Source organism: Lissotriton helveticus, chromosome 8, assembly GCF_964261635.1.
Source record: "Lissotriton helveticus chromosome 8, aLisHel1.1, whole genome shotgun sequence".
NCBI classification, from domain to species: domain Eukaryota; kingdom Metazoa; phylum Chordata; class Amphibia; order Caudata; family Salamandridae; genus Lissotriton; species Lissotriton helveticus.
The window spans coordinates 421,169,064-421,190,943 of record NC_136069.1 but is presented as its reverse complement, the minus strand read 5'-3'; the positions used below and the strand labels follow the sequence as shown (position 1 = coordinate 421,190,943).

Here is a 21,880-nt window from a genome sequence, read left to right as displayed (position 1 = left end):
AAATAAATAAATAAGCCCCCACCAGGCTTTTACCATTACAGCTATTGCAACTGCTGCCTGGCATCCCAGTGTGTCAACCCACATGTCTGTCACCTGGAATGGAAACGTCTTATGTACCAAAACTCCCACCCCTCTTGAACCACGTGAGAACCATGAGAACACTAACATTTTATATTTGCCTGGCTCACCAACCTGCAATGTTTGCCAATGAGGGGGTCTCCAGGAGAAGGATCACATTTGGGTTATGTTTCATCAAAAATGTAAATGTAAATGTAATTGAGCTTATATAGCGCACAGCTACCCGCAGTGGGTTTCCCGGCGCTTGCTTAGGGAACCCGTCCTGATATTCCCCTGTGAGATAGCAGGGTATTCACAAGGTGAAAGTCAGGCATCCCACCACGAGGGGCTGTTGTGGAGATTAAGCAAGCTAGTGCCCAGAGTCGCAGAGTGTGAACCCATGAGTCGAGGAGGCACCGGGGCGAGAATTATCAAGTCCGTGGAATGTTTAGCCCAAGACCCACCGAGGCGGGGAATTGAACCCTGGTCCAGGACCGATCTCAGCTTCTGGGTCTGCTGCCTCTAACCCCTGAGCCACACTTCTCCACTCAAACAGTCCCCTCTTTAATTTACTATCCAGACCATTAACAATCCAGGAGAGAATCTTGAGGGTCAATGGCGAACACTCCAAATCGGTCATGTCACACCCCCAATCTGCAGGCCTGCGGCTAGAACTCCCACCTGAACCATCACCGTTAAATGTCACCACTAGTATACAACTACCTACCCCACAGCATGAAACCTGACATTGCATCCCAAAGAACCATCTTTTTGCCTGTGTAAAACAATGAATTTAGGCTGAGTCCAGGAGAAATTCCATCCCACATCCATTCAGCCCACAATGTCTGACATCATCGGAGTCACAACTGACAGTTATCCATCGCCAGCTTTGGCTGTTGAGTGGACCGAGACACAATCAGAGCATGTAGTCTTGTGCTCCAGGGCGTCCCACCTGTTGGATACAGCAAGTTGCTGCTGCTGTTGGAGCTCTGCCACAACCTTCGCCCTACCAGTAGCAGCCTCGATAGCTATTGAGTAGATACTTGCCTATCCCGTGAGGCGTTGCCTCTCCCTACATCGCTGCCAGTTCTGTGACTGGTCTTCTTCACGTCCTTGGGGTTTGAAATCCATGCTGTTTTAGTCAATTCTAGAGTTCGGAGTCCTTGAGAAAAAAGTGGGTGGTATTTTGATGTTATCCAAAGTCCCACAGGGTACAAAAGAGCTTATGGAGCACCCAGTTTCCTCAGATATCTCTTAACGTAACTGAAGGATTCTCTCTGTCTTTGCACCATGGTGGTATAGTCTGAGTATATGTTTACAGACCTCCCTCCATCTGCCAGGGACAATGTGTTCTCACTATCTGCAAGATAACATCAGGATCCATAAAGTTGAATAGTTTCACGACTGTGACTGTAAGCAAGATGCCAGTTGGCTTTCCCTCTTTCCACCAATAAAAGCTTGGAGACCTTCCCTTTCATCACTGTCTCTGACAGCCACTGCTCTATGTATAGCTCGGCACTCTGTCTTTCCATCCTTTTTGGCTAACCCACTACATTTACATTGTGGCTTCTGGATCTAACCTCTGCATCATCCAATTTGCCTGCGAGACATTTCCTGCTTCCACTGTTAGTTTTGTTGAAGCCATGTTAGACTCCAAGTCGGACACTCTCTCTGCTAACTTCCTATGATCTGTATGAAGTATCCCAAGGTCTAGGGCAACTATGTTGTTCCCGACCTGAAGTGCAACCTCAATATCTTGAATGGCAACTAATATGGTTTCCGTGTGAGACTGGAGAATCATTCAGTTAGGTAGGTCTACTACCCAGTATCTGGTTTCTCCGTATCTTTGCATACAGCACCCTTTATCCTTTGCAGGGACACCATGGCTGATCACTCCCATCCGACCAGTTTCACAGTTGTAGGATTTATTTGTGTAACATACAGGAGTTGGCCAAATCAACAAATAGGAGGTGCAGTCGCCCAAGGCCACCTCATTCTGAGTGCTGCTCACACTATGCACACTGTCTGTTTCACAATCATAACCCAGAACCTGTGAGGGAGCAATCCACCCCTCCAACGCTGTGAGTCAGCAGGGCCCTGAGTACCCCAGTCAATGCAGCTGGGTCTGCTGCCACCTTCTAGACATGTGCCTCTGGGTTGTGTTTGTATGCCTGAGCAGCGTCGTGTTTCTAGGCTGGAGCAGGCATAGTCCAGTCACACTATCAGTATAGGAGCCATCTCCTGTCAAAGATGCTCTAACCAGGAAGTGGGGAGACGGGGAGCTTAGGCCCACGGAAACATCCAAGACAGAGGGGGCTTCTGCACTCAACCAATGATGGCCACCAGTGCTCACAGCCCTCTTGCTCAGTGGCTCAGCTCTTCAAGAATATCCCACAGAGAGTTTAATAGCATAGCTGATATTGCCTTCATTGAGAGCAGGATCTAATGCCAAGCCAAAGCCACCCAGGGAAAACAAATCAACCCAGAGTTTGGACCGGGTGTTGTGGGCCGATTCCCCACTCTTGTGGCTCAATAAAGCCCCAAGTCTCTCTGTGCCTTTGTGGCCCAGTAGCTGCAGTCTCTGCTGTATGCGCTGTCTGCCTCACCTCATAAAGCCTCCCCACATCTCCACCGTGGCTCAAATCATCCCACAGAGGCCTGCAGGCTGCCCCGCTGGTACTCAATGGTTCCTTAGCTGCAGCCCTGCCCCCAGATTCAGCGCAGCTAGCTGTACAAGGATGTGTAGGAGACAAAGAGCTGTTGCGGTTGCCATCTTGGGAGTAGCCGCTCCTCGTCCCCGAGGTCTGAACTCCACCCAGATAGCACTCACTGAGGGTCTGTCTCACCACTGCCTCAGCCCTCAAGGGATCTCCAGTATTGGGACAGCCCAAACTGTTGAGAGGGCTGTTTTCCTGACTTGCCTAAATGCCTGTCACCGGGCTTCAGGCGAAGAGCTTAGGACTATGTGTCCTTCTCCATCACGCCTCAGGCCACACCCCATTCTTTGTTTATTTTCTCAACATTATTTGTCTTCGGACTCAGCCAACACGAGTTTCGTGTCACTAGTCATTTGTTCAGGGCTTTATATTCATGTTCTTTAAATGAGTAAATTAATTAAGTTGATATTAAAAACCTTTTATTGTGTTCTTATGGCTTCTTCATGATGCTAACATTTTTCTTCCTATATATCTTTTTTCCAACATGGTATATAGGAGAAAAATCCTTTTCACGGTTTCCTTCATTTAAATATGGAAGTGATAGTAAGGTCAACATATTTGTCAATTTATGCATCAAAAATATAAAACATAAATCTTAACCAAAGAGCAGCTTATTTTCTTTGACATTTCCTTCGAAGATTAAGACTTTTCTAAAGAATAGATACATTTCCACTCCAAATGTACATACTTTCATAGCTAATCAGTCTACCACAAAGGCTTAAAATATCCTCTTCCTGGCCAACTCCTCATTAAATTTCCTTGCCAAAAGCTGAAGGAAGAACTTCACAGCTGCAATCCACTTTTAAATAAATAATTGAATGGCAGACACATTTTTTACCATAGCTATGAGACTTAGCAAAAAGATTAACTGGTCTTTGATGAAATATTGCATATGGCAAGTTTTTATATTATGCGTACAATGATTTTATCCTCTTTTCTTAAATATCTTGGCATATTGCACACACTTTTAAAAAAAGACACTATGCGTCCGTATTTTATATATTCTATTGGGTACTTTTTTATTAATTGTATTGAATGTTATTGTGTCTTTTGGTGTTTTTGGACCTTTATGTTTACATTTGTATACTTTTGTGGTTTTTGATATGAACCGAATAAAGTATTTTTGACTGACTGACTGAATGGCAGACCTAGTTGATAGTAAGATGGCACTTCTTTTTGGCTCCTGTCAGTGGTTTCTCTTCGATGATCAATATGGCATTTTGAGCCATCAAGGATAGAATCTCAGGTGAGGGCAAAGAGCTAAGTATAACACAAACTAATTAGTGCCAGAGAAACGCTCTTTGTATGATTGAACTGTGAAGCACTGGAGAAACCCACTCCTCGGGTGTGGAGAAGAAGCTATGCTTTGGAGCTGGCAGGCTTTTGTTTCCCCTGCCTTGTTTTTGAAGGTTTTGGAGTCTAGATTGGCAGTGTTAGATTACCCCGAGGATCTAAAGAGCAGGACACAGGGACTGCCCAAGAGTTTCATGGGAATACTGATACGTTGACACCATTGCAGGTGTATGCCTTAAGAGCTATGAGGCTCATTGGGGTAAAGTTATGGCCTACAGACTAGATGGTGAATGGCACACCATTTGGGACCTGTTGGTTGGTGTTCTTGAGTCATGCTCCTAAAGTGCCACTGGGATCCCTCAAGTAAATTCTAAATGAGGAGTGGTGTGTTGCAGTCCAGCTTACTCTGACACTGAGGGCCATACTCTGCCTAATCCTCTGCTGTGGCAGCTATATTGAGCATGCATATCGGTGCAAATGCTAAGGCAGATGAGAGGAGTTTTTTATACTCAGAGGTTCTGCACATCAGGAAAAGCAAGAAGAGATTCACCTCACCATTTGGATCTGGAGGAACATTAATATATTATCAGAGAAAGGGTATTGCTGACCTCCACAAATGTATAATTCATGCTACAACTTAGAAGATTGCAATTGTTGTGAAGATTATAGGCACCACATTCCAGGGGCTCACCGACGGAATGTCTGTGGTCAAAAAATACCAGTCAAAGTCCAAAGTGAGATTGGTTATATGAAGAGACAAGTGGTGACCTTTCATGCACAAACGATCAGAAATATTCAGGCAATGTATATGAGTGAGGGCATGGGGAAATTAGAATCCGAGATGAAAAAAATGCTATCTGATGCCCTACAGGAAGAGCTGAATGGCCTGCTCATACCAGAGATTAGAGTTCACTCTCAGGCGAGGCAGGTGTGCATAAACACAAAGAGAGGGGTGTCAAGATTGCGGGGAGACAGGGCTAGCACAATCATGAGAGTGGTGGAGAGCATTCACACGATGGATACAATTATGTGCACAGAATTGTATCCAGAAGGCTGTTTCATAGGAGTACTGCTATATCCTTTTCTACTTAGCTATAAACTTGGGGAGATTGGCCAGGACAAAGTTTTGCTGTCTGTTGACTGGGAAATGAATTCCCTGTGTGTAAGTGTCTTCTTCTCCTTTCCAAACAGGCTAAAAGTGTTGTAACTGCTCTTTTCAGCAGGTGGAGGCTTCCACCGAGTTTCTCTCCATCATTAAGCGCAAAGAGCCGTGGCACACTGATAGGTGATGTATACAATGGATGCCATTCACAAGGGTAAACTTATACATGAATACATCCACATTTGTTATTAGGCTTGAATGTCTCCAACCACTGTGACAGAGTGTGGAAGCACATTTATGAACATAAAGTTACTACTGCGAAAGAAGAGCAGTATTAAGCCCAGCACCACACATCACCAACTACTTATACTACAACATGCTCCTATAGACAATAATGGAGGTAGGGACTAAAAAAAACCTGGAGGAAAAATGTTAAATTAATTTTAAATGATTTAAATAGTTAAAAATAATAAATAAATAAATATAAATGCATATAATTTACTGTTATAACAATTATCTAAAAACATCTTTTTCATGTTAACATATTAAATAACCATTTTTAATTTAAATAATAACATAACATTAATTTGTACAAAAATGTAATTGCATTTAATCAGATATAATTAATTCCATACATCCCTTAATAATAATAAACCAACTACAAATATTTTTCAAAAGTTTAACCCGACAAGAGGGTTACGCACAACTTAATTTAGTGACTTTTGTAGTTCACCCTGTAGTAGTAGTGTGGTTGTCGACTAAGGCTTCCACCTCTCTCAACCAATAACTCAATTTCTTACACAAACTCTGTAATTCAGCAGTTTGCAACCCTTGTAACTGCAAAACCCTTCAGTGCCTTAGACCCTTAGAGGCAGATTTACTAGTTCCTTGCGACACTTTTGCGGCGCTGTTGCATCACTTTGTGATGCAGTGGCGCCGTAAAAAATGCAGCCAATTTACCATGTAATGCATCTAGGGAGATGTGTTATGTTGTGAAGCCCTGCGTCACAATATACCTGTGTCAGGTATAATGCACGCAGGTTGGGGGTGCTCAAGCAGGAAAGCCTAGTAAAAGTGACACAGTGAAATCTACAAGATTTCACTACGTCACTTCTAAGACGCCGCTGTGTCAAAACCTTACGCCTGCTTAAAGCAGGTGTAAGGAGTGATGCAGTTTAGTGGGAATAGTCTTCAAAATGCATTGCTGGAGTTGCGTCGTGCTTGCGACAAAACTCCAGCAATGCGTGACTTTTGGGCCAACAGATGCATCAGAATTTCTGATGCATCTATCAATTGTTGCGCCATAGTGCGCCGTATTGTAAATACGGCGTATCCATGGTGGCGCAAGGGTATCGCAGGCTGGCATAGGGAAACTGACACATCTCTACAGATGCGTCAGTTTCTTGTAAATCTGCCCCTAAATCTCTTTAGTTCACAAATACGTAGATAACTTTTGGTTTAAGCGCTATACAAACAACATCAATGCAAAAGAATGGTAAACGCACTGTGCAAGCAACTTTTGTCCTTCGGTTTCGCTGCTGTTGCTCCAATGATACGCCTCAGGCAAATAGGTGATGTGAGCACGGTTTTCATATATTACTGAATTAACCTTTTACAGAAATATGCTTTGTAATGTAAGCCACATCTATGAGAACATGCTGCTACTTCCTGGAAATGCTAGGGCATGTTGTGTGTTGCCACTAGGTAGTATCTGTCTAATTTAATCCCCGTTATACATAAACTCTACCTGGAAAGACTCAGGTCTGATGTGAATTTACAGAAATCGTTCTATGTAAATCTGTCTTATTTTCTGCGATACCAAACGTGTTCAATTAAAAATGCCAGCGCTCACATGAGCCTAAAGGGACTTGTTAGTTCATGTTCCAAATATTCCCTGGCGAGCACCCTTCGATGCTTCTATTAAATATTTTTAAAGGCCGTGAATCCTTTTTCTGCCGAAAGTAAAAACTAATGACAGTGCGCATTTATGTGTGTGAAAGAAAGTGTGAGGCTCGACGCGGAGTAATGAAAATAACATAACTTACGGATTTGTCGAAGACAATGTGGAATGGAAACACGTCACAGAATACCTTTTCTTCCACCCAAAGCTGCTCGGGGTACACTGGCTCGAAACAACTCAGGAGGCTGCCTGGAAGAAGAGATTCCATCACTGCAGGGTTCATAATAAACGCGACAAGGAAACATGCACTTCTCTGTTGAATTATTCAAGGCTGAATCTTTATTACGAAAACTTATGACTAACATATGAACACTGTTGGAAAGAAGAGGTGATCTCCTGCTTTTAATAATTTTACTAGTTCTTTTCGCATGTCAATTTCTAGATTATGCCCGCGGTTCTACATTGTACGGCTCTTTTTTTGTTGTGAAAGTGTTAATAATTTTGCAATCAATGCACAGTAGGTCGAAAACCGGGCAGCATCCTCCTCTCCATCAAAACTTTGAAGATGAAAATGTCAAAGGGCAAAATTAGTTATAGGATGGGACCGTTTTCCCTACTCCTTGCAAGGAGACTTGGGCCTGAGTCACAAAGGTTGTCAAAGGGCCTTATTTTGAGTTTGGCAGTTTGATGGACGGGCTAACCCACGGTGGCAGTGCAGCTCCTGCCGCACCGGTGGTCCGACGCGCCCATTACAAGTTGGGCGGTCGGAATGCCATGGGACTGCTGCTCCTGTCAGTGATCCGCGATCCCTGGTGGTCTTGCAGCGTTCTGAGGTCCCTAATATGCTGGTGGTGCCGCTGCGGCACCACCAATCATATTAGGAGTTTCCTCACGGAGAGTTTTCATGGTGGTGGGCCCGCCATGAAAAGTGTGGTGGTGAGGGAACAAAGGGGGCCCTACAGGCCCCCCTGTTGCCTTTGTGCCAGTGGATGGATGCAGGTGGGCACATAGTGTGCCCTCCTGTATGCATGCATTCCCAGTTCCTGCAGGAATGGCGTTCCTATTTGTGTGCCTTGCTAAGGCCCACGTATGAGCCTTAACATTGCACCGCCTTGGGCCAGCCACTGCAATCCGACAGGCGATCTCATTATGGCTCTGGAAGAGTGGTAGCAGGGTGCTGGCATGGTGGCCCCGCTGCCACACCGCGAAAATCATAATAAGGATCCAAGTTTATGCTTTTTCAATATTCATAAAACTGCATTTTAAGTACGTTTATGAATGTGGGGACTCCGCTGACCCGGCGGAAATAACTCTGCACATAACAAGATAGGCCTGTCCTTGTTTCCTCCACATCCAAGCAAACCATTGTTTCCATCAAAGAGGTAATCATTAGAACCAGAACCTTTAAACTTCCAACGTACAACTTTGGGTTCCTATCGATATTTGTCACCGTTCATGGGATGGGGGTTCATGGTGTCATCTAATGTCTTTGCCACGCTTACCTGAACAGAGTGACGCGAAGTTATTATTTAGGAATATCACGACTGAGATCATACAGAGAGACCCACTATAGGAGACAGGAGCTGACATTGAGCAGTAATAACAGACAGTCAGAGGCATAGCAACAAAAAATTCAATTGTACCAACCACATATTTCAATGTCTCCCAGTGCATGTACTTTAGTTAGACATTTTGGAATTGTCAATGATGGCAATACATAAGCGGAAGATAGGTGTGGTTATAATTTGGTGTGTAAGGAAATCCAGTACAATTTGAAAGCGAATCTGAATCATAACTGCTGCAAAGCGTCAACAGGACCCTCCAAATTAGGAGAAACTATGAGACGAAAATTGACGGGGGCAAAATGTTGCCAGTTTAGCTTCTTTCCTTCTTGCTTGTTGAGGATAAAATGTACTCTGCTGAAAGGGACCACTTCTTTGATAACTCAGATGCAAGTCTCTCCCAGACTTGTGATATCACTCACTGAACACATCAGTATGCAGAATGCAGGAATCTGGCATAGTGGATTACAGATTACAGCAGTATTTCACTCATTTTGGGACTTGCTGTCTAGCAGAGCTGGCACAAGCAGCGAATCAAGACAGCTAATAGCAAACTTCAACCATAAACTCTGTACATAGGAGTCCTTAAGAAACACTCTGCAGCTGACTGATGGGACTATGACAGCCTATGATCCTGGCAATCTGGGGGCGCACAGAGCATCATATTCCCTAGGTGTACTGTTGGTCATCCAAATGTGTCCACTCTTTTATTCGCTGTTTAATCAGCAGCCTTGGACCGGTGCAATTAAATGTCGAACACAGAATACCAAGGCTGTGTGGTGTTAAATCCACCTCTTGCCTCTTTAATCCACTACCAGATGCTCCCTTTTCCTTTACCTCACTCTTGCAGGTTTCTGCTTTCTCTCTCTTCCTCCACCTTTCTGTTTGTTGTTCCCCTCTCTTGTTCTTGGAACGTTTCTGATGTGTGTAAATACGTTTTGGTCCCCCAAAAATAAATTCCAGTAGCTCCTTCCAGCAACCATTGGCTCAAATTAAGCACTGATAAATGAACATGCTGAGTTTAGTAGCGACTATTTTTGGAATGCTTACTGAGTATTAAAAGTTCATGCTCATAAATGGTCCTGCTTCATCCTCTCCTGCAGTACTCACCATGCACTACTTTATCTTCAGACAATGAATACGCTACCCCTCTATTTAGAGCTTTTACCACATGACGTCATAGCTCTCCGTGAAGGAACTTCCTCTCTCCTCAAGGCTGGGATGTCTTTTAGTTGACATTTCTGTAGCTGGGATTTATTTAGGTGGTTGAGTAGCTACTCCAATGCATAACCCTCCTCCTTTTGCAGCTGGGCTTGGAACAGGCCATGAAGGGTTAGGGAGGGCCTGATTGGTTGGAGGCTAGCCTGCACTGATGGGGCTGCAGGGACCGGCATTATGGCCCTGATTGTCCGCACTTCTACTCCATTCTGAGCTGTACTAGGTTCTTCTTGAATGCGTGACTGATTGCTACAAGGCTTGCAGTAGAGCTACCTCTACACTTGAATTGAAAGTGATTGGTAGGGATGCATTGCCATAAAGAGGATCCCACGTTATGTGTGGTTTGGGCTTATGCTGGTTGTTGCCACCATCATATCTATCTACATGGTAGATATAAAGATGACCATTGGACAAAATGAGTGGAGTTTCACATGCTGCAGCGAAATAAGTAATTTTATCAACATGATGTGGTGCAATGTCTCATTTCTGGCCAGGCTCTAATATAATGCTCAAGATGGATATCTTCTGAAAAGTCTTGTGGTCTGCTGCCTCCAGGAGAGGTTTGGATTTCATGCGAGGTAAAACCAAAGGGTGGTTTTCAGATGTAGCCAGTGCTGCTATGTTACTCATGTTAAACCTCGCAGCTGTGAAGCGGCAGACTCTAAAGAAGCATCCAGAAAAGTGAGCAGTCCTGAGAATCAGTTGCTGAGGCAAGGGTTTGGGAATGGGCTATAACTTGGTACAAATGAATGTACAAGAAAATATCCGTGGATCATCAAATCATGAAAGTAAGTAGCTAAACTTTCTCATAGTGAATTGGACATTTTATTTACTACATTGCACTTTTCCAAAGCAAGCTGGGTGATGTCCAGCCATAATTGTCACGCCCTTGCTGTCGCATTCACAAGGAATGTCAGCTTCTATCACTGCAGTAGTAAGCGATATACACTTGAGTAATTTATGGCCTCATTAGGAGGTATGGGGTAAAACCTGTGTAACACCAACTCTAGAATACAATGGGAGATAATTACTGCAGTGGTATTTACCATGCTTTACCACTGAGAATGACGAATAACCGCAGGATTTCGGTTGGTGCAACAGTTCCTGCAGCTTTTCCCACCATTCCATGTCCTTTCCATTAGTAAATTCTGCTTTCAGTTAATAGACAAAATGTGTCTTGAAAAATACCCAAGAGTGTTGGTTATACCACACTTTTCATAATCCCGATTTGGGCTGAATTTTCTGATTCTGGCCAAATGTAGATTATGGGCAAACGTTTAATGTGGGCCTAGGAAGGGAGTTACAGTTCTTCAAGCTGCTGAAAACAGCCTCGTAAGCACAGCATTTAAGTATAAACTGCACTTTACTCAACCTGCTATATCCAGCTTTGAGCCTGGACCCCAGAGGGTGGGAAGCTAGACCTCACCAGCACTGACTGCTAAGTGGGAATAAATGATGCCATCTTCCAGAGACAACAATGAAGATGTCAAGATCTGGGTGACGCCCAGGGAGACATGTTGTGCCAGGGGGCTTCAGGTTTAATCGCTGGTTAAAGGTGTTAGCTAGATTATGTAGTCAGGGAATAGAATGTGAGAAAAACACATGCCCTTGTCCTTAACGGTACAGGAGCAAAGTGACAACTTCAAGGAGAAAGCAACACACCAAAAATCCTGACTAATTAAAAAGAACTTGTGATCCATAGCACATCACTGTGTGTGAGTAATAGTTACTCGAAGACGTTCAAGTCTTGTTGTGAAATTGGGTGTTTGTTCCAGTCCTGCCAAGTAAGGGACATACAGAATTCTAATCCATTCTCTTTTTAGTTCTGAAGCTGGATGGCAGATTTCGTCCAGTGCTGGATCTCAGAGTGCTAAATTCTTTTGTAGCAGTAGAAGCCTTCAGGATGGTGACTCAATACCTCTCATTTTGAAGGGAGATTTTCTCATTACATTAGACTTTCACGATGCACATTTTCATGTTCCGATGCATTTGGAAAGTCAATGGTTCCTCAGGTTCGCTCAGAGAAGGTCTCATTTTCAGGTTCAAGCTGTCCCATTTGGTCTGACAATGTCCCCCTACATCTTCACAAACACTATTGGTACTGGTGGTAGCTTCTTTATAACCTAGGGTATTACTATTTTTCCATATCTTGATGACTGGTTACTTTATACTTCCTCTATTTTTAAGGCAGAGCAAGCTGTGACAATGGTAAACACCTCACTCCAGGACCTGGCATTCCTGCTAAACCTACAGAAGGTGCAATTGGTGCCATCCCAGATCAGGCAATTTATTGGAGCCTGGCTTGACAATGACTGAGGGTGCGGTCTTTCTACCAGACGACAGACAGAGAACCATTGTGTCCTTTGTTTGCAACCTCTCTGAGCAATCACAAGCCACTGACAGGACTTGGCTCCAGGTCAGGGTCTTGTAGCAGCATCTACAACAGTAGTCCTATGGGCTCGTTTCCCTCTGAAACGTGGGGTCAATCACATCTTGTATTATTGGTCTCCAAGCTCAGCAAAGTGCGAACAGTGGATTCCAGTTATCCACAGTGTTGTCCAAGATCTTTCATGGAGGTTGGAGACAGAGCATCTCAAGAAGTGAGTGCTATTTCAATATCAATCTCTGGTGATATTAACCACAGATGTCAGTCTTTGGGGTTGGGGAGCATGTCTGGAGGGTCAGAACAGAATGCCACATGCTCTCCCATTGTAAAGAGGCAGTCTTCCAATTGGTGAGCGATGTGTGCCATTCTAAAAGCTCTTCTCTTTTTTCAGGTCTCTTTGCAGAACAAGAATGCCATAATCAGGACAGACAATCAAGTTGCACAGCGCTACCTGAACCGGCAAGGGGGTCGACAAAGTTGGGTACTCTCAACCAGCTATCGACACCGATATTTGCGTGGGCAGAGCGTGGTGAGCAGTTTACATCAAGTGGGAGTTAAAACATTGGGGGACAGTCTAAGTCGCAATGTTTCATCCTCAGTCAACTTTCACCTGTCCAAACATCAATTTTCTCAGATATCTTGCAGGTGCGGCACCCTGTGTCTGGAACTATTTGCATCTCGGACCAATGCGATGACGCCACAGTTTTGCTCAGAGACAATCCCTCCTTATGGATGTGCAGTGGATGCCGTGCCCATTCCCTGGCTTCAGGGGTTGCTTTATGTATTCCCTCTGATTCCTTTTCCTCCGACTGTCTTACAGAATATCAAGGTGGAGGGGGTTAGAGCGTTTCCGGTAATCCCATTCTGGCTATGCTGCCTTTGGTTTTCGATGCTTCTCAACTTCTCATGGGGTAGTTTTTTAATCTTCTGTTGGTTTCGCCTCCATTGCAGTTTCCTCTCCTGATGGTTCATCAATACAGCCGTCGACATCTAACAGCTTGGTTGTTGAATGGCTAGGGTTCCAGAGCTTGGGATGTTCTGAACAGGTAGCGAGGAACCTTGAATCTTCAAGTAGAACCTCTATTATTCATTCCTATAAAAAAAACTTTGGAATGTGTTTTCTAAGTGGTGCACAGAGAAGTATGCCCTTCTACTATTATCGACCCTTTTATAATCTTCGATTTTCTGAGGGATGACTTTCTTTTTTTTTTTTTTTTTTTTAAAAGACTTTATTGTAAGTATGCCAATAATACAAGGTAGTAGTCAGCGAATCAACAGTTACTGTTACACATGCGATATCACCTCTATGAATGTACACAGCTGTTTAGCCGACAACTCTCTGGTCCGGCAGCAAATTCGAACAATGTTGCTAGGCAATACATAAGTAGTCTCGGATCATGCATCGTCTCATTTTTATATAAATCAAACAAAACTTTAGACTCTTACAGATCAAATAGTCATCGTTAGACATTTCGTGGCATCCCTGTCGCCACTTGCCGGTGTAGGTGTTGCAGTATGTGTCCTAATCCCCTCCTGAGCTCTAGGCCGGGCGTTCCCCATGTCATACGGTCGCTATCTTCCCTTCTGCCCCTGTCCCACCTCCCAATGTTCATTCATCCAGTTCCCCTTCATCTCCCGAACTGTCTTCCACTTCCTCAGAAAGGGGTTCACACAGTCCCCCTCTATATCTATTCCATGCTTTCCAGATCTCGTTCCATTTGCGAGGGTTGGCTCTCAGTTCGTACACTGCCCGTTCAGTTAACATGAGTTTATCCATCGTTCTGCACCACAGTGTCAACGTAGGTATGTCAGGCACTCCCCACCGCTGCGCGATGTCTCGCTTGGCTACCATGAGCCCAATAGTTATCCACTGCCGCTTCCGATGTGTCAAGTCGGTTCCCTCCCACACATTCAGCAGACACACACGCGCATCTGGCGTCAATGAGGTTTCAAGGGTTTGGGAGATAGTGCGCATGATCTGTTGCCAATATGTCAAAATAATGGGACAATCCCAAAGTGTGTGCAGTAATGTCCCCTCCTCCCCACATCCCCTAAGACAATACGGGTGTTCTGCCCTGTGCATTCTATGCAGGGCGGTTCTGGTGTAGTATACCCTGTGAAGTATTTTGAATTGTATCAGTCGGAATCGAGCTGAAACGCCCGCCTCTCGAGGTGATGCTAGTGCGGCGTTCCAGTCTGTCTCATCCATGGCCCCTAATTCAGTTTCCCACTTCTCCCTCAGCTTGAGCAGGGGGTCTGGGAGATTATTCAGCAATTTACGATAGGTGAGTGAGGTGGCACCTGTTTGCATAAAATCTGTGAGCAGTCTGTCTTCCAGAGGCGAGGAGTCCGGGACAGTCGACCCTGGCTCAATCGCTGCCATCAATGCATGCTTTATTTGTAAATATCGGTACGTTTCATTGGGGCCCAGCTCGTATTGCTGCTGTAATTGGGAGAAAGGGATCACACCCGTAGCGGTCCAGAGATCTCCCACTGTCGAGATTCCAATGGTGTCCCACTGATTAAAGCCTTTGTATGTCCGGAGACAGCCTAGGCGCTTGGTGTCCCATAATGGAGTGAGCTTAGTTATGACCCCTTTCCATTTAAGTCGCGACGTCGCCCTGTGCCACAGCGATACGGTATGTTTGGTTGGGCCGAACAGCGTCGCCATTTGGCTAGAATTGTAGAGAGGAGCCAACATGCTGCGCGTTCCTAATTGCGCTCTATCTGCTAAATATGCTGGGTCAGCCTGTGGTGCGTGGATCCACTGATTAATGACTTTGAGCTGTGAAGCCCAATAATAAAGCTGCATGTTTGGCAAAGCTATCCCTCCGTCGTACCACCCACGATTGAGTTTGGCATGCGCTATTCTGGGAGGGCGTTCTCCCCACAGCAGGTCCGTCATCACCGCCGTTACTTTCCGGAAATAGGAAGGCGGTATCAAGACCGGAGTGTTTTCCAGTACATATAGAAGGCGTGGCAGAGCCATCATTTTGAATAATGCCGCGCGTCCCAGCAGTGTGAGAGGCAGGGCTTTCCAATGTCTCACGTCCGCCTTCAGGCGGGCAAGTGGGGGCAACAGGTTCTTATCATAGAACACATCCACCTCACAGGCAATGTGTATACCCAGATACTTAAATGAGGTGGCGGCTATCATCAACGGACAGCTATCAGGAAGAATGGGTAGCGGACCTTTCAGGACATAAATGACAGATTTTGTCCAGTTGATTGTGTATCCGGAGGTCTGACCATGAGCATCACAGATCTCCAATAGCTTTGGAATACCAGCCATCGGGTCCGATAGTTACACCAACATATCGTCAGCGTACAGGGAGACTCTATCCTCCCATCCATCACCCCATTGCAGTCCTTTCAATAACGGGGTAGTCCGAAGGGCGGAGGCCAGAGGTTCCAGTACTAGTGCGAACAGTAGGGGGGATAGCGGGCATCCCTGGCGCGTCCCCCTAGCCAGGGGGATCGTACGGGAGACGTGGCCGTTGGCCGTTACATGTGCTACAGGGCTCGCGTACAACAATTTAATCCAAGAAAGGAACTTGGGGCCGAAGCCCATGCGAGCCAATACCGCAAACATGTACTGCCATTCCACCATGTCAAATGCCATTCTGGCATCCAATGATAGTATGGCCGCTGGTTCCGATAGTTGATGGGCTCGCGCCAATACTCCGTGCACCCGCCGGAGGTTCAGTGTTGTGCTTCTATGTGGCATAAAGCCCGACTGATCCGGGTGGATTAAGTGCGCCAGGTACGGGAGCAGTCTGTTTGCTAGAAGTTTCGCCAGAATCTTCGCCTCGGCGTTAAGCAGGGAGATTGGGCGGTATGACGTACAGTCTATGGGCGGTTTACCTGGTTTTGGGATGGCCACTATGGTTGCCACCCGTTGATCTAGGGGTAGAGTCCCCACCTCCCGGCATTCCGTGAGCATGGCCAGCAGAGGAGAGCTCAGGGTGTCCGTCATAGCCTGGAACCACTCAATCGGAATCCCATTAGGGCCCAGCGCCTTGCCTGTGCGCAATGCGCCTATCGCCGCTCGAATCTCGTCCTCCGTCAGATCTGCCTCTAGCTCAGTAACTGCTTCCGGAGGTAGAGTCTCGACCCGTGCAGCCTGAAGCGCCGACAGTGCCGCTTCAGCCGTAACCATGGCTCTGGGGGTGTAGACATCTTGGAAGTGATCAGCTAAGATTTCTATAATCTTAGAGGGACATGAGTGAAGTAAGCCGTTTGAGTCTTTTAGTTGCAAAATGTGCCTAGTGCCCTCTTTTTTTTATCTAGCCATGCTAGTAGTTTACTGGCCTTGTCCCCTATGTCATATACCCTATGTGTAGTCGCCTCAATATTGCCTAGTGTTTGTCGCCTGAGGAGATCGTCATGTAATTGCTGGCAAATGTGGAGTGAATGAAGTGTGTCCTCTGACGGGTGCGCCATATGGGCCGTATTTGCTTGTTCTAGCTGCAGTTCCAGATGTAACTGCTCCTGCTTTTGTGAGCGCTTGTGTCCTGCTATTGTTGTGATCGCCTGCCCCCGTAACACTGTTTTGTACGCTTCCCAGAGGGTCGTCGGGGAGGCCACTGAATCTGAATTCTCCGAAAAATAGTACCTAGTTGTCCTCTTCAGATCCTTACGGATGCGAGGTACTTTAAGGTACCCCGGGTAAATAGGGTAGATTCTCCTTCGGGCAATCGCCGAGCATGTCAGATTCATCGTCAAAGGGGAGTGGTCTGAGATACCCCGGGGCCCTATCTTCACATCAGTAATCGCGAGGCGGCCGTCCCCCAGTGTAAGGAAATAGTCAATACGGGACAGACAGTTGTGAACGGCTGAATAATAAGAGTATTGCTGATCCTCGGGGTGCATGCACCGCCATATATCTACTAGACCCTGTGCTTCCAGGAACTCACCGAATCGGGTTGGACCGGATGTGGGCGCCCGAGCCGGGAACCTATCTCGCGCAGCGTCAGCCACCGCATTAAAGTCCCCTCCCACCACTAGATCTCCATCAGGGAGTTCTAACAGGAACCTTCCCAGGTCCGGAAGTGCGGCCGCATGTAGCGCTGGTGGGATATAGACAGACACCACGTTAAGGGATGTTCCCTCCCATTGTCCACATACTGCTGCAAAGCGGCCATGAGCGTCAGTCTTAGTAGTCTGTAAAATAAATCGGGATGACTTCTTCATCCAAATGCCCGTTCCCCTGGACCCTGACGTGAAGTCTGAGTGTACTAACATGCGGTACCCTCGCCTATCTAGAGCCCTGCTGGCCGCTCCCACTAGATGAGTTTCCTGAAGGAGGACTAAGTCACGATTCACCCTTTTGATACTCTGGAGCACCAACCCTCTCTTCACCTTGTCTCCCAGACCTCTGACATTCCAGGACATCAATTGCAACGGTGGCACAGGCCCCGTGTTAGGATTGTCTACTACGGTATCAGGCTGTGACATGTGTGCCATTGTGTGCCTACAAGTACATACATGAGATCGACATGGTGAAGTGTCAGCGCATCCACGCCGCATTCATTCACACGGACGCACTCACTCGCTTGCAGAGACGGGCCATCCCTCCCCGGGCTATTGCCGGCCTGGCCAGCGTGCAGTCTCCGGCGTATTGTGACTATTGCTGCCATCTGTGCATTCTGCAGAGTCAAACAATTCAAACAGTTAAACATTACCATTACCCCAAATCCCATAACTCCCCCCCTCCCTGCTCCCCTGCTACACGGACTCAAAACTGCCCGCCCCCCCAATTTAGCAGAGTGCTTGTCCCCACCCAAAAGGAAACACAGAGTTACTTGCTCGTTGGGGGTGAAGAGTTCTCCGGAGTCAGCGACCTCTCATACCCTCAGCAGAGGTCCACAGCCCGGTGTCCATGGCAGCCACAGCGGCAACACATTAATAATAAACAAGGGGTGCCATTGTAACTGTCGGGTTATTAATCTTGTTCTTCCAGAGTCCCAGTCGCACTGTCTCTCAGCGGTGAGCGTCGTTCGTCTTCCGGTCCCTCTGATCGGACGTCCCCCTTGTCCCTTACATTGTGGCCCTTTTTTGTTCATCCCACGCGGCGGGGTTGAGAGGCAGGTCGCCAGCCGTCCAGCCAGTCCCGGGCCACCTCCGGATTGTCAAAAAACCACGTTCTGTTTTCTGCCACCACTCGCAGTTTAGCCGGGAAGAGCATGGAATATTGGATCTCTCTCTTCCTGAGCTCCTGTTTTATGTCCAGAAACGTCTTTCTTTTCCGGGCCACTTCCGCCGTGTAGTCTGGGAAGAAGGCCAGTGTGGAGTTCTGAATCTTCACAGGGGGGGACACCCGTGCCGCCTGCAGGATGGCATCTCTATCTCAGAAATTAAATAATCTTGCCAGGATAGGCCTCGGAGACGCCCCGGGCTTTGGCTGGCCACCCGGCACTCTGTGTGCTCTTTCAACCGAGAAGAACGCCGACAGTCCTTTAGGTTGGAGTTGTGACTTGATTACCTCTTCCACGAAGAGATCAGTAGCTCTAGTTCCTTCCGATTCAGGAACTCCAAGAATTCGGATATTGTTCCTTCTAGAGCGCCCTTCCTGGTCATCAAGCTTGTCCTTTAGCATTTTATTTTCCGCCGTTATTTTCTCCATCGCCGTCTGAAGCTCTGAGACATCCTCCACCAGCGATTTCGTGACCAGTTCCAGCGAACCCACCTTTTCAGCCATTTTGTGGAGATCCGCTCTGATAAGGGTTATTTCGGTAGAGATTGAGCCTACCGTGGTCTGGACTTGCGTAAGTGCACGCATCACGTCGTCAAGCGTCGCTTTTTTAGTCCCCGCGCCATCCACTGATTTCCCAGAGGCGTGCCGTACCTCTGCTGGAGGGGACGCGGTTTTGTCACACGTGTAGCGTTCAATGCGTGTTTGCGTTGCGCCGCCTTTGGGGCCTCTTCCCGCCATGACGTCCAGAAGTGGTCAGGCAGTTGTGTGTAGAGTTAGCCTGTAGGAAGGACGGAGCACGGAGAGGGAAGGGGGGGGCGGACCGGTCCCAGTTGTGGTATAGCCTGTGGTAGAGTTGTAGCGCTCAAGGCAGGTCACTAGTCCAAATCAGACAAGGGCCCCTATCTGTGATAGTATGAGGCTGGGGCCTCGGTGGTCCGTCCCCCTCAAATGTATCTCACTCCCCAGCGCTACAATCGCGACAGTGCGTGGAACCTCCTGGCTATATTAAACAGTGTCCGGTTGCAGTTGGGGACACACACGTCCCTGGCGGTCTCTAGTGGTGTCAGAGCGGGCCAATGTGTATCAGCCAGGCATGCCACCAGTGATTCCTGGGCCCGGGGTCAGTTAACGAACGGTCCCTCTGTGCACTGCTGCCCCCCCGGTCCGCTCCACGGCGGCACCTCCAGGCTTCAATCAGGCGTGTTGTTTCAGCAGTTCTGGCACGGGAGGGAGGGTGGGGGGGGCCTCTCTCATCCGCCCGCGGCCCCCGCTGGTCAGTCCCGCTTTGCCAGTATGGGTATGCGGCGCCTCACCTCCGTAATGCAGGCTGTTGCAGGGTGGCGTTCTGGCTGCAAACACTTTCACTGCCCCTCCAGACGCATCGCAGCCGTCGGATCCGGACACGGGCACAGGAGGGGAGATATGAAATGACGGCCAGAGCTCCTCCGACGCCGCTCTCGGGTCCTCGGCCACTTCCGGTCCACCTCCGCCGTCCAGGGCTCACTTCCGGTCGGCGCTTCCAAGCACTGGGCTCCCTGGTTACCGGCCTGTGCTCGGGCCTCGCGGACAGCCGGTCAGATCTTCGTCACCCGGTGTCCGATTTTCATCCGGATGCTCGCCGCTTATGCCGCCCGGTCCCGGGCCTTCGGTCCCTCCGACTGAGGTCTAAGATAGCCACGGATAATGGGTCGGATCAATGGAGAGGCCGCTTCGTCTGCCGGAGCTGGTCTTCTAGGCTGCCGCCATGCTTGGCTGCTAGCCACGCCCCCAGGGATGACTTTCTTAACGTTTTTTAATTCCCAGTGGACTACAAGTAGAGTCTTCTATCAGTTTTCGGGAGACATTTCTCAAATAACACCTTACCATTCTGGGATTTATTAATGGTTCTCAGAGGTTTTCAGAAGATTCTTTTGAGCCTCTTGAGTTAACCTCTCTTACACGGCTGTCTGCTGAGACTCTTTTCTTGATAGCATTACTTCAGCACACAGATTGGGTGAGTTGGGGGCACTAACTATTTCTCACCCGTACCTATGTTTTTTTCCAGACAGAGGGGTTTTATGTTTAGACCCTAAATTAATTCTCCAAATGGCAACTCTATTTTATTTTTCTCAAGAAGTCATCTATTCCTTTTCTCAGGAGGCATCTGCCAACTCCATTCCATTATCTCCAGATGTTAAATGTGCTTTAAGTATACATCTCGGTCATAGCAGCTCCTTTTGATATTCAACATCTCTTTGTGGCTGATAGGTCTGTGGCCAAGGGTAAGGCATTGCCGGAGGCTATGTCAAGCTATTTCTCAGACTTATTCTGTTGAAGGTGTTCATCTTTCAAGTTCCAAACAGGGACATTCTAATGGGGGTTCAACTTCTTCGGCAGAGGCAGCAGGGATTCCCTTAATGGGGACATGTAGGACAGCTACCTAGCCCTCAAGTCACACTTTCATAAAACATTATCCTATGGATTTATCTGACTCTTTTCAGGATTACTTTGGTTCTTCAGTTCTCTCCTCAGCAAGGATGAAAATTGGGAAGGAAAAGAAATGTGTTTGTAGTCAATGGCAGTGCAAACACTGCTCTGGTAGAGTGAATCAATGCCAGCACAAACTGAATTAAAGATATTTTTGCCATTGGGAAAGATTTCACCTCAATATCCGTCAGCTCCAACTCAATCACCCCTTCGCAGGACCTCTGCAACAATTTCTCGGAATTATTCAGCAACAAAATCACTGCCGTTTACAGAAACTTCAGCCAACAATCGAACCCATCAGACCTCGCCAAATGCCTCTTGATATTATCCAAAGAACCAATGCTAACCACATTGCCCATCACCACCCCTAAAAAAACCACTGCCACCATGAAGTCCATTTACTCAGGGGCCTCATCGGATCTCTGCGACTACCACACCTACGACAGAGGACTGCAACCCAGCAGCACCATGCTCACACCTATTGTGAATCCCTCTACCTCTCCCATGACCTTCCCAGATGCTTGAATACACACAACCTTCCTCCCATTGCTGAAGAAACCCTCTGCCTAGGCTTCAGTGTTCGCCAACTACAGATTGATCTCTTTTCTACCATTCATGACCAAGATCCTAGAGAAAATCATTAACAAACACCTTACCGAATACCTCCATGATCACCAACTACTTGACACCACTCAATCTGGTTCCAGAGTGAATCACAGCATGGAAAATGCCCTCATCGCTTCCCCGGATGACATTCGCATGACTCTGGACCCAGGAGACAAGGCAGCTTTCATCCTCCTGGGCCTCTCAGCAGCATTTGGCATAGTCTTCCATCCCATCCTAATCCAACACCTACACAACATCGGAATCCAAGGACATGCACTCTGATGGATCTGCTCCTTTCTGACTGGAAGGACCCAGTCAGTCAGCTTGGCACCATACACCTTGGACACCCACTCCCTCATTTGCAGAGCTCCGCAAGG

General features: G+C 47.1%; 1 protein-coding gene across 1 annotated transcript in view; it reads right to left on the bottom strand.

The window, feature by feature from the left end:
- LOC144773748 (guanylate cyclase soluble subunit beta-2-like) overlaps positions 1 to 21,880 on the bottom strand; it is a 152,135-nt gene that overhangs the window by 63,955 nt on the left and 66,300 nt on the right. Inside the window, exon 7 of the mRNA XM_078658881.1 lies at positions 7,215 to 7,318. Within this exon, the coding sequence (XP_078515007.1) occupies positions 7,215 to 7,318 (104 nt within the window). The remainder of the gene's footprint in view (positions 1 to 7,214; positions 7,319 to 21,880) is intronic.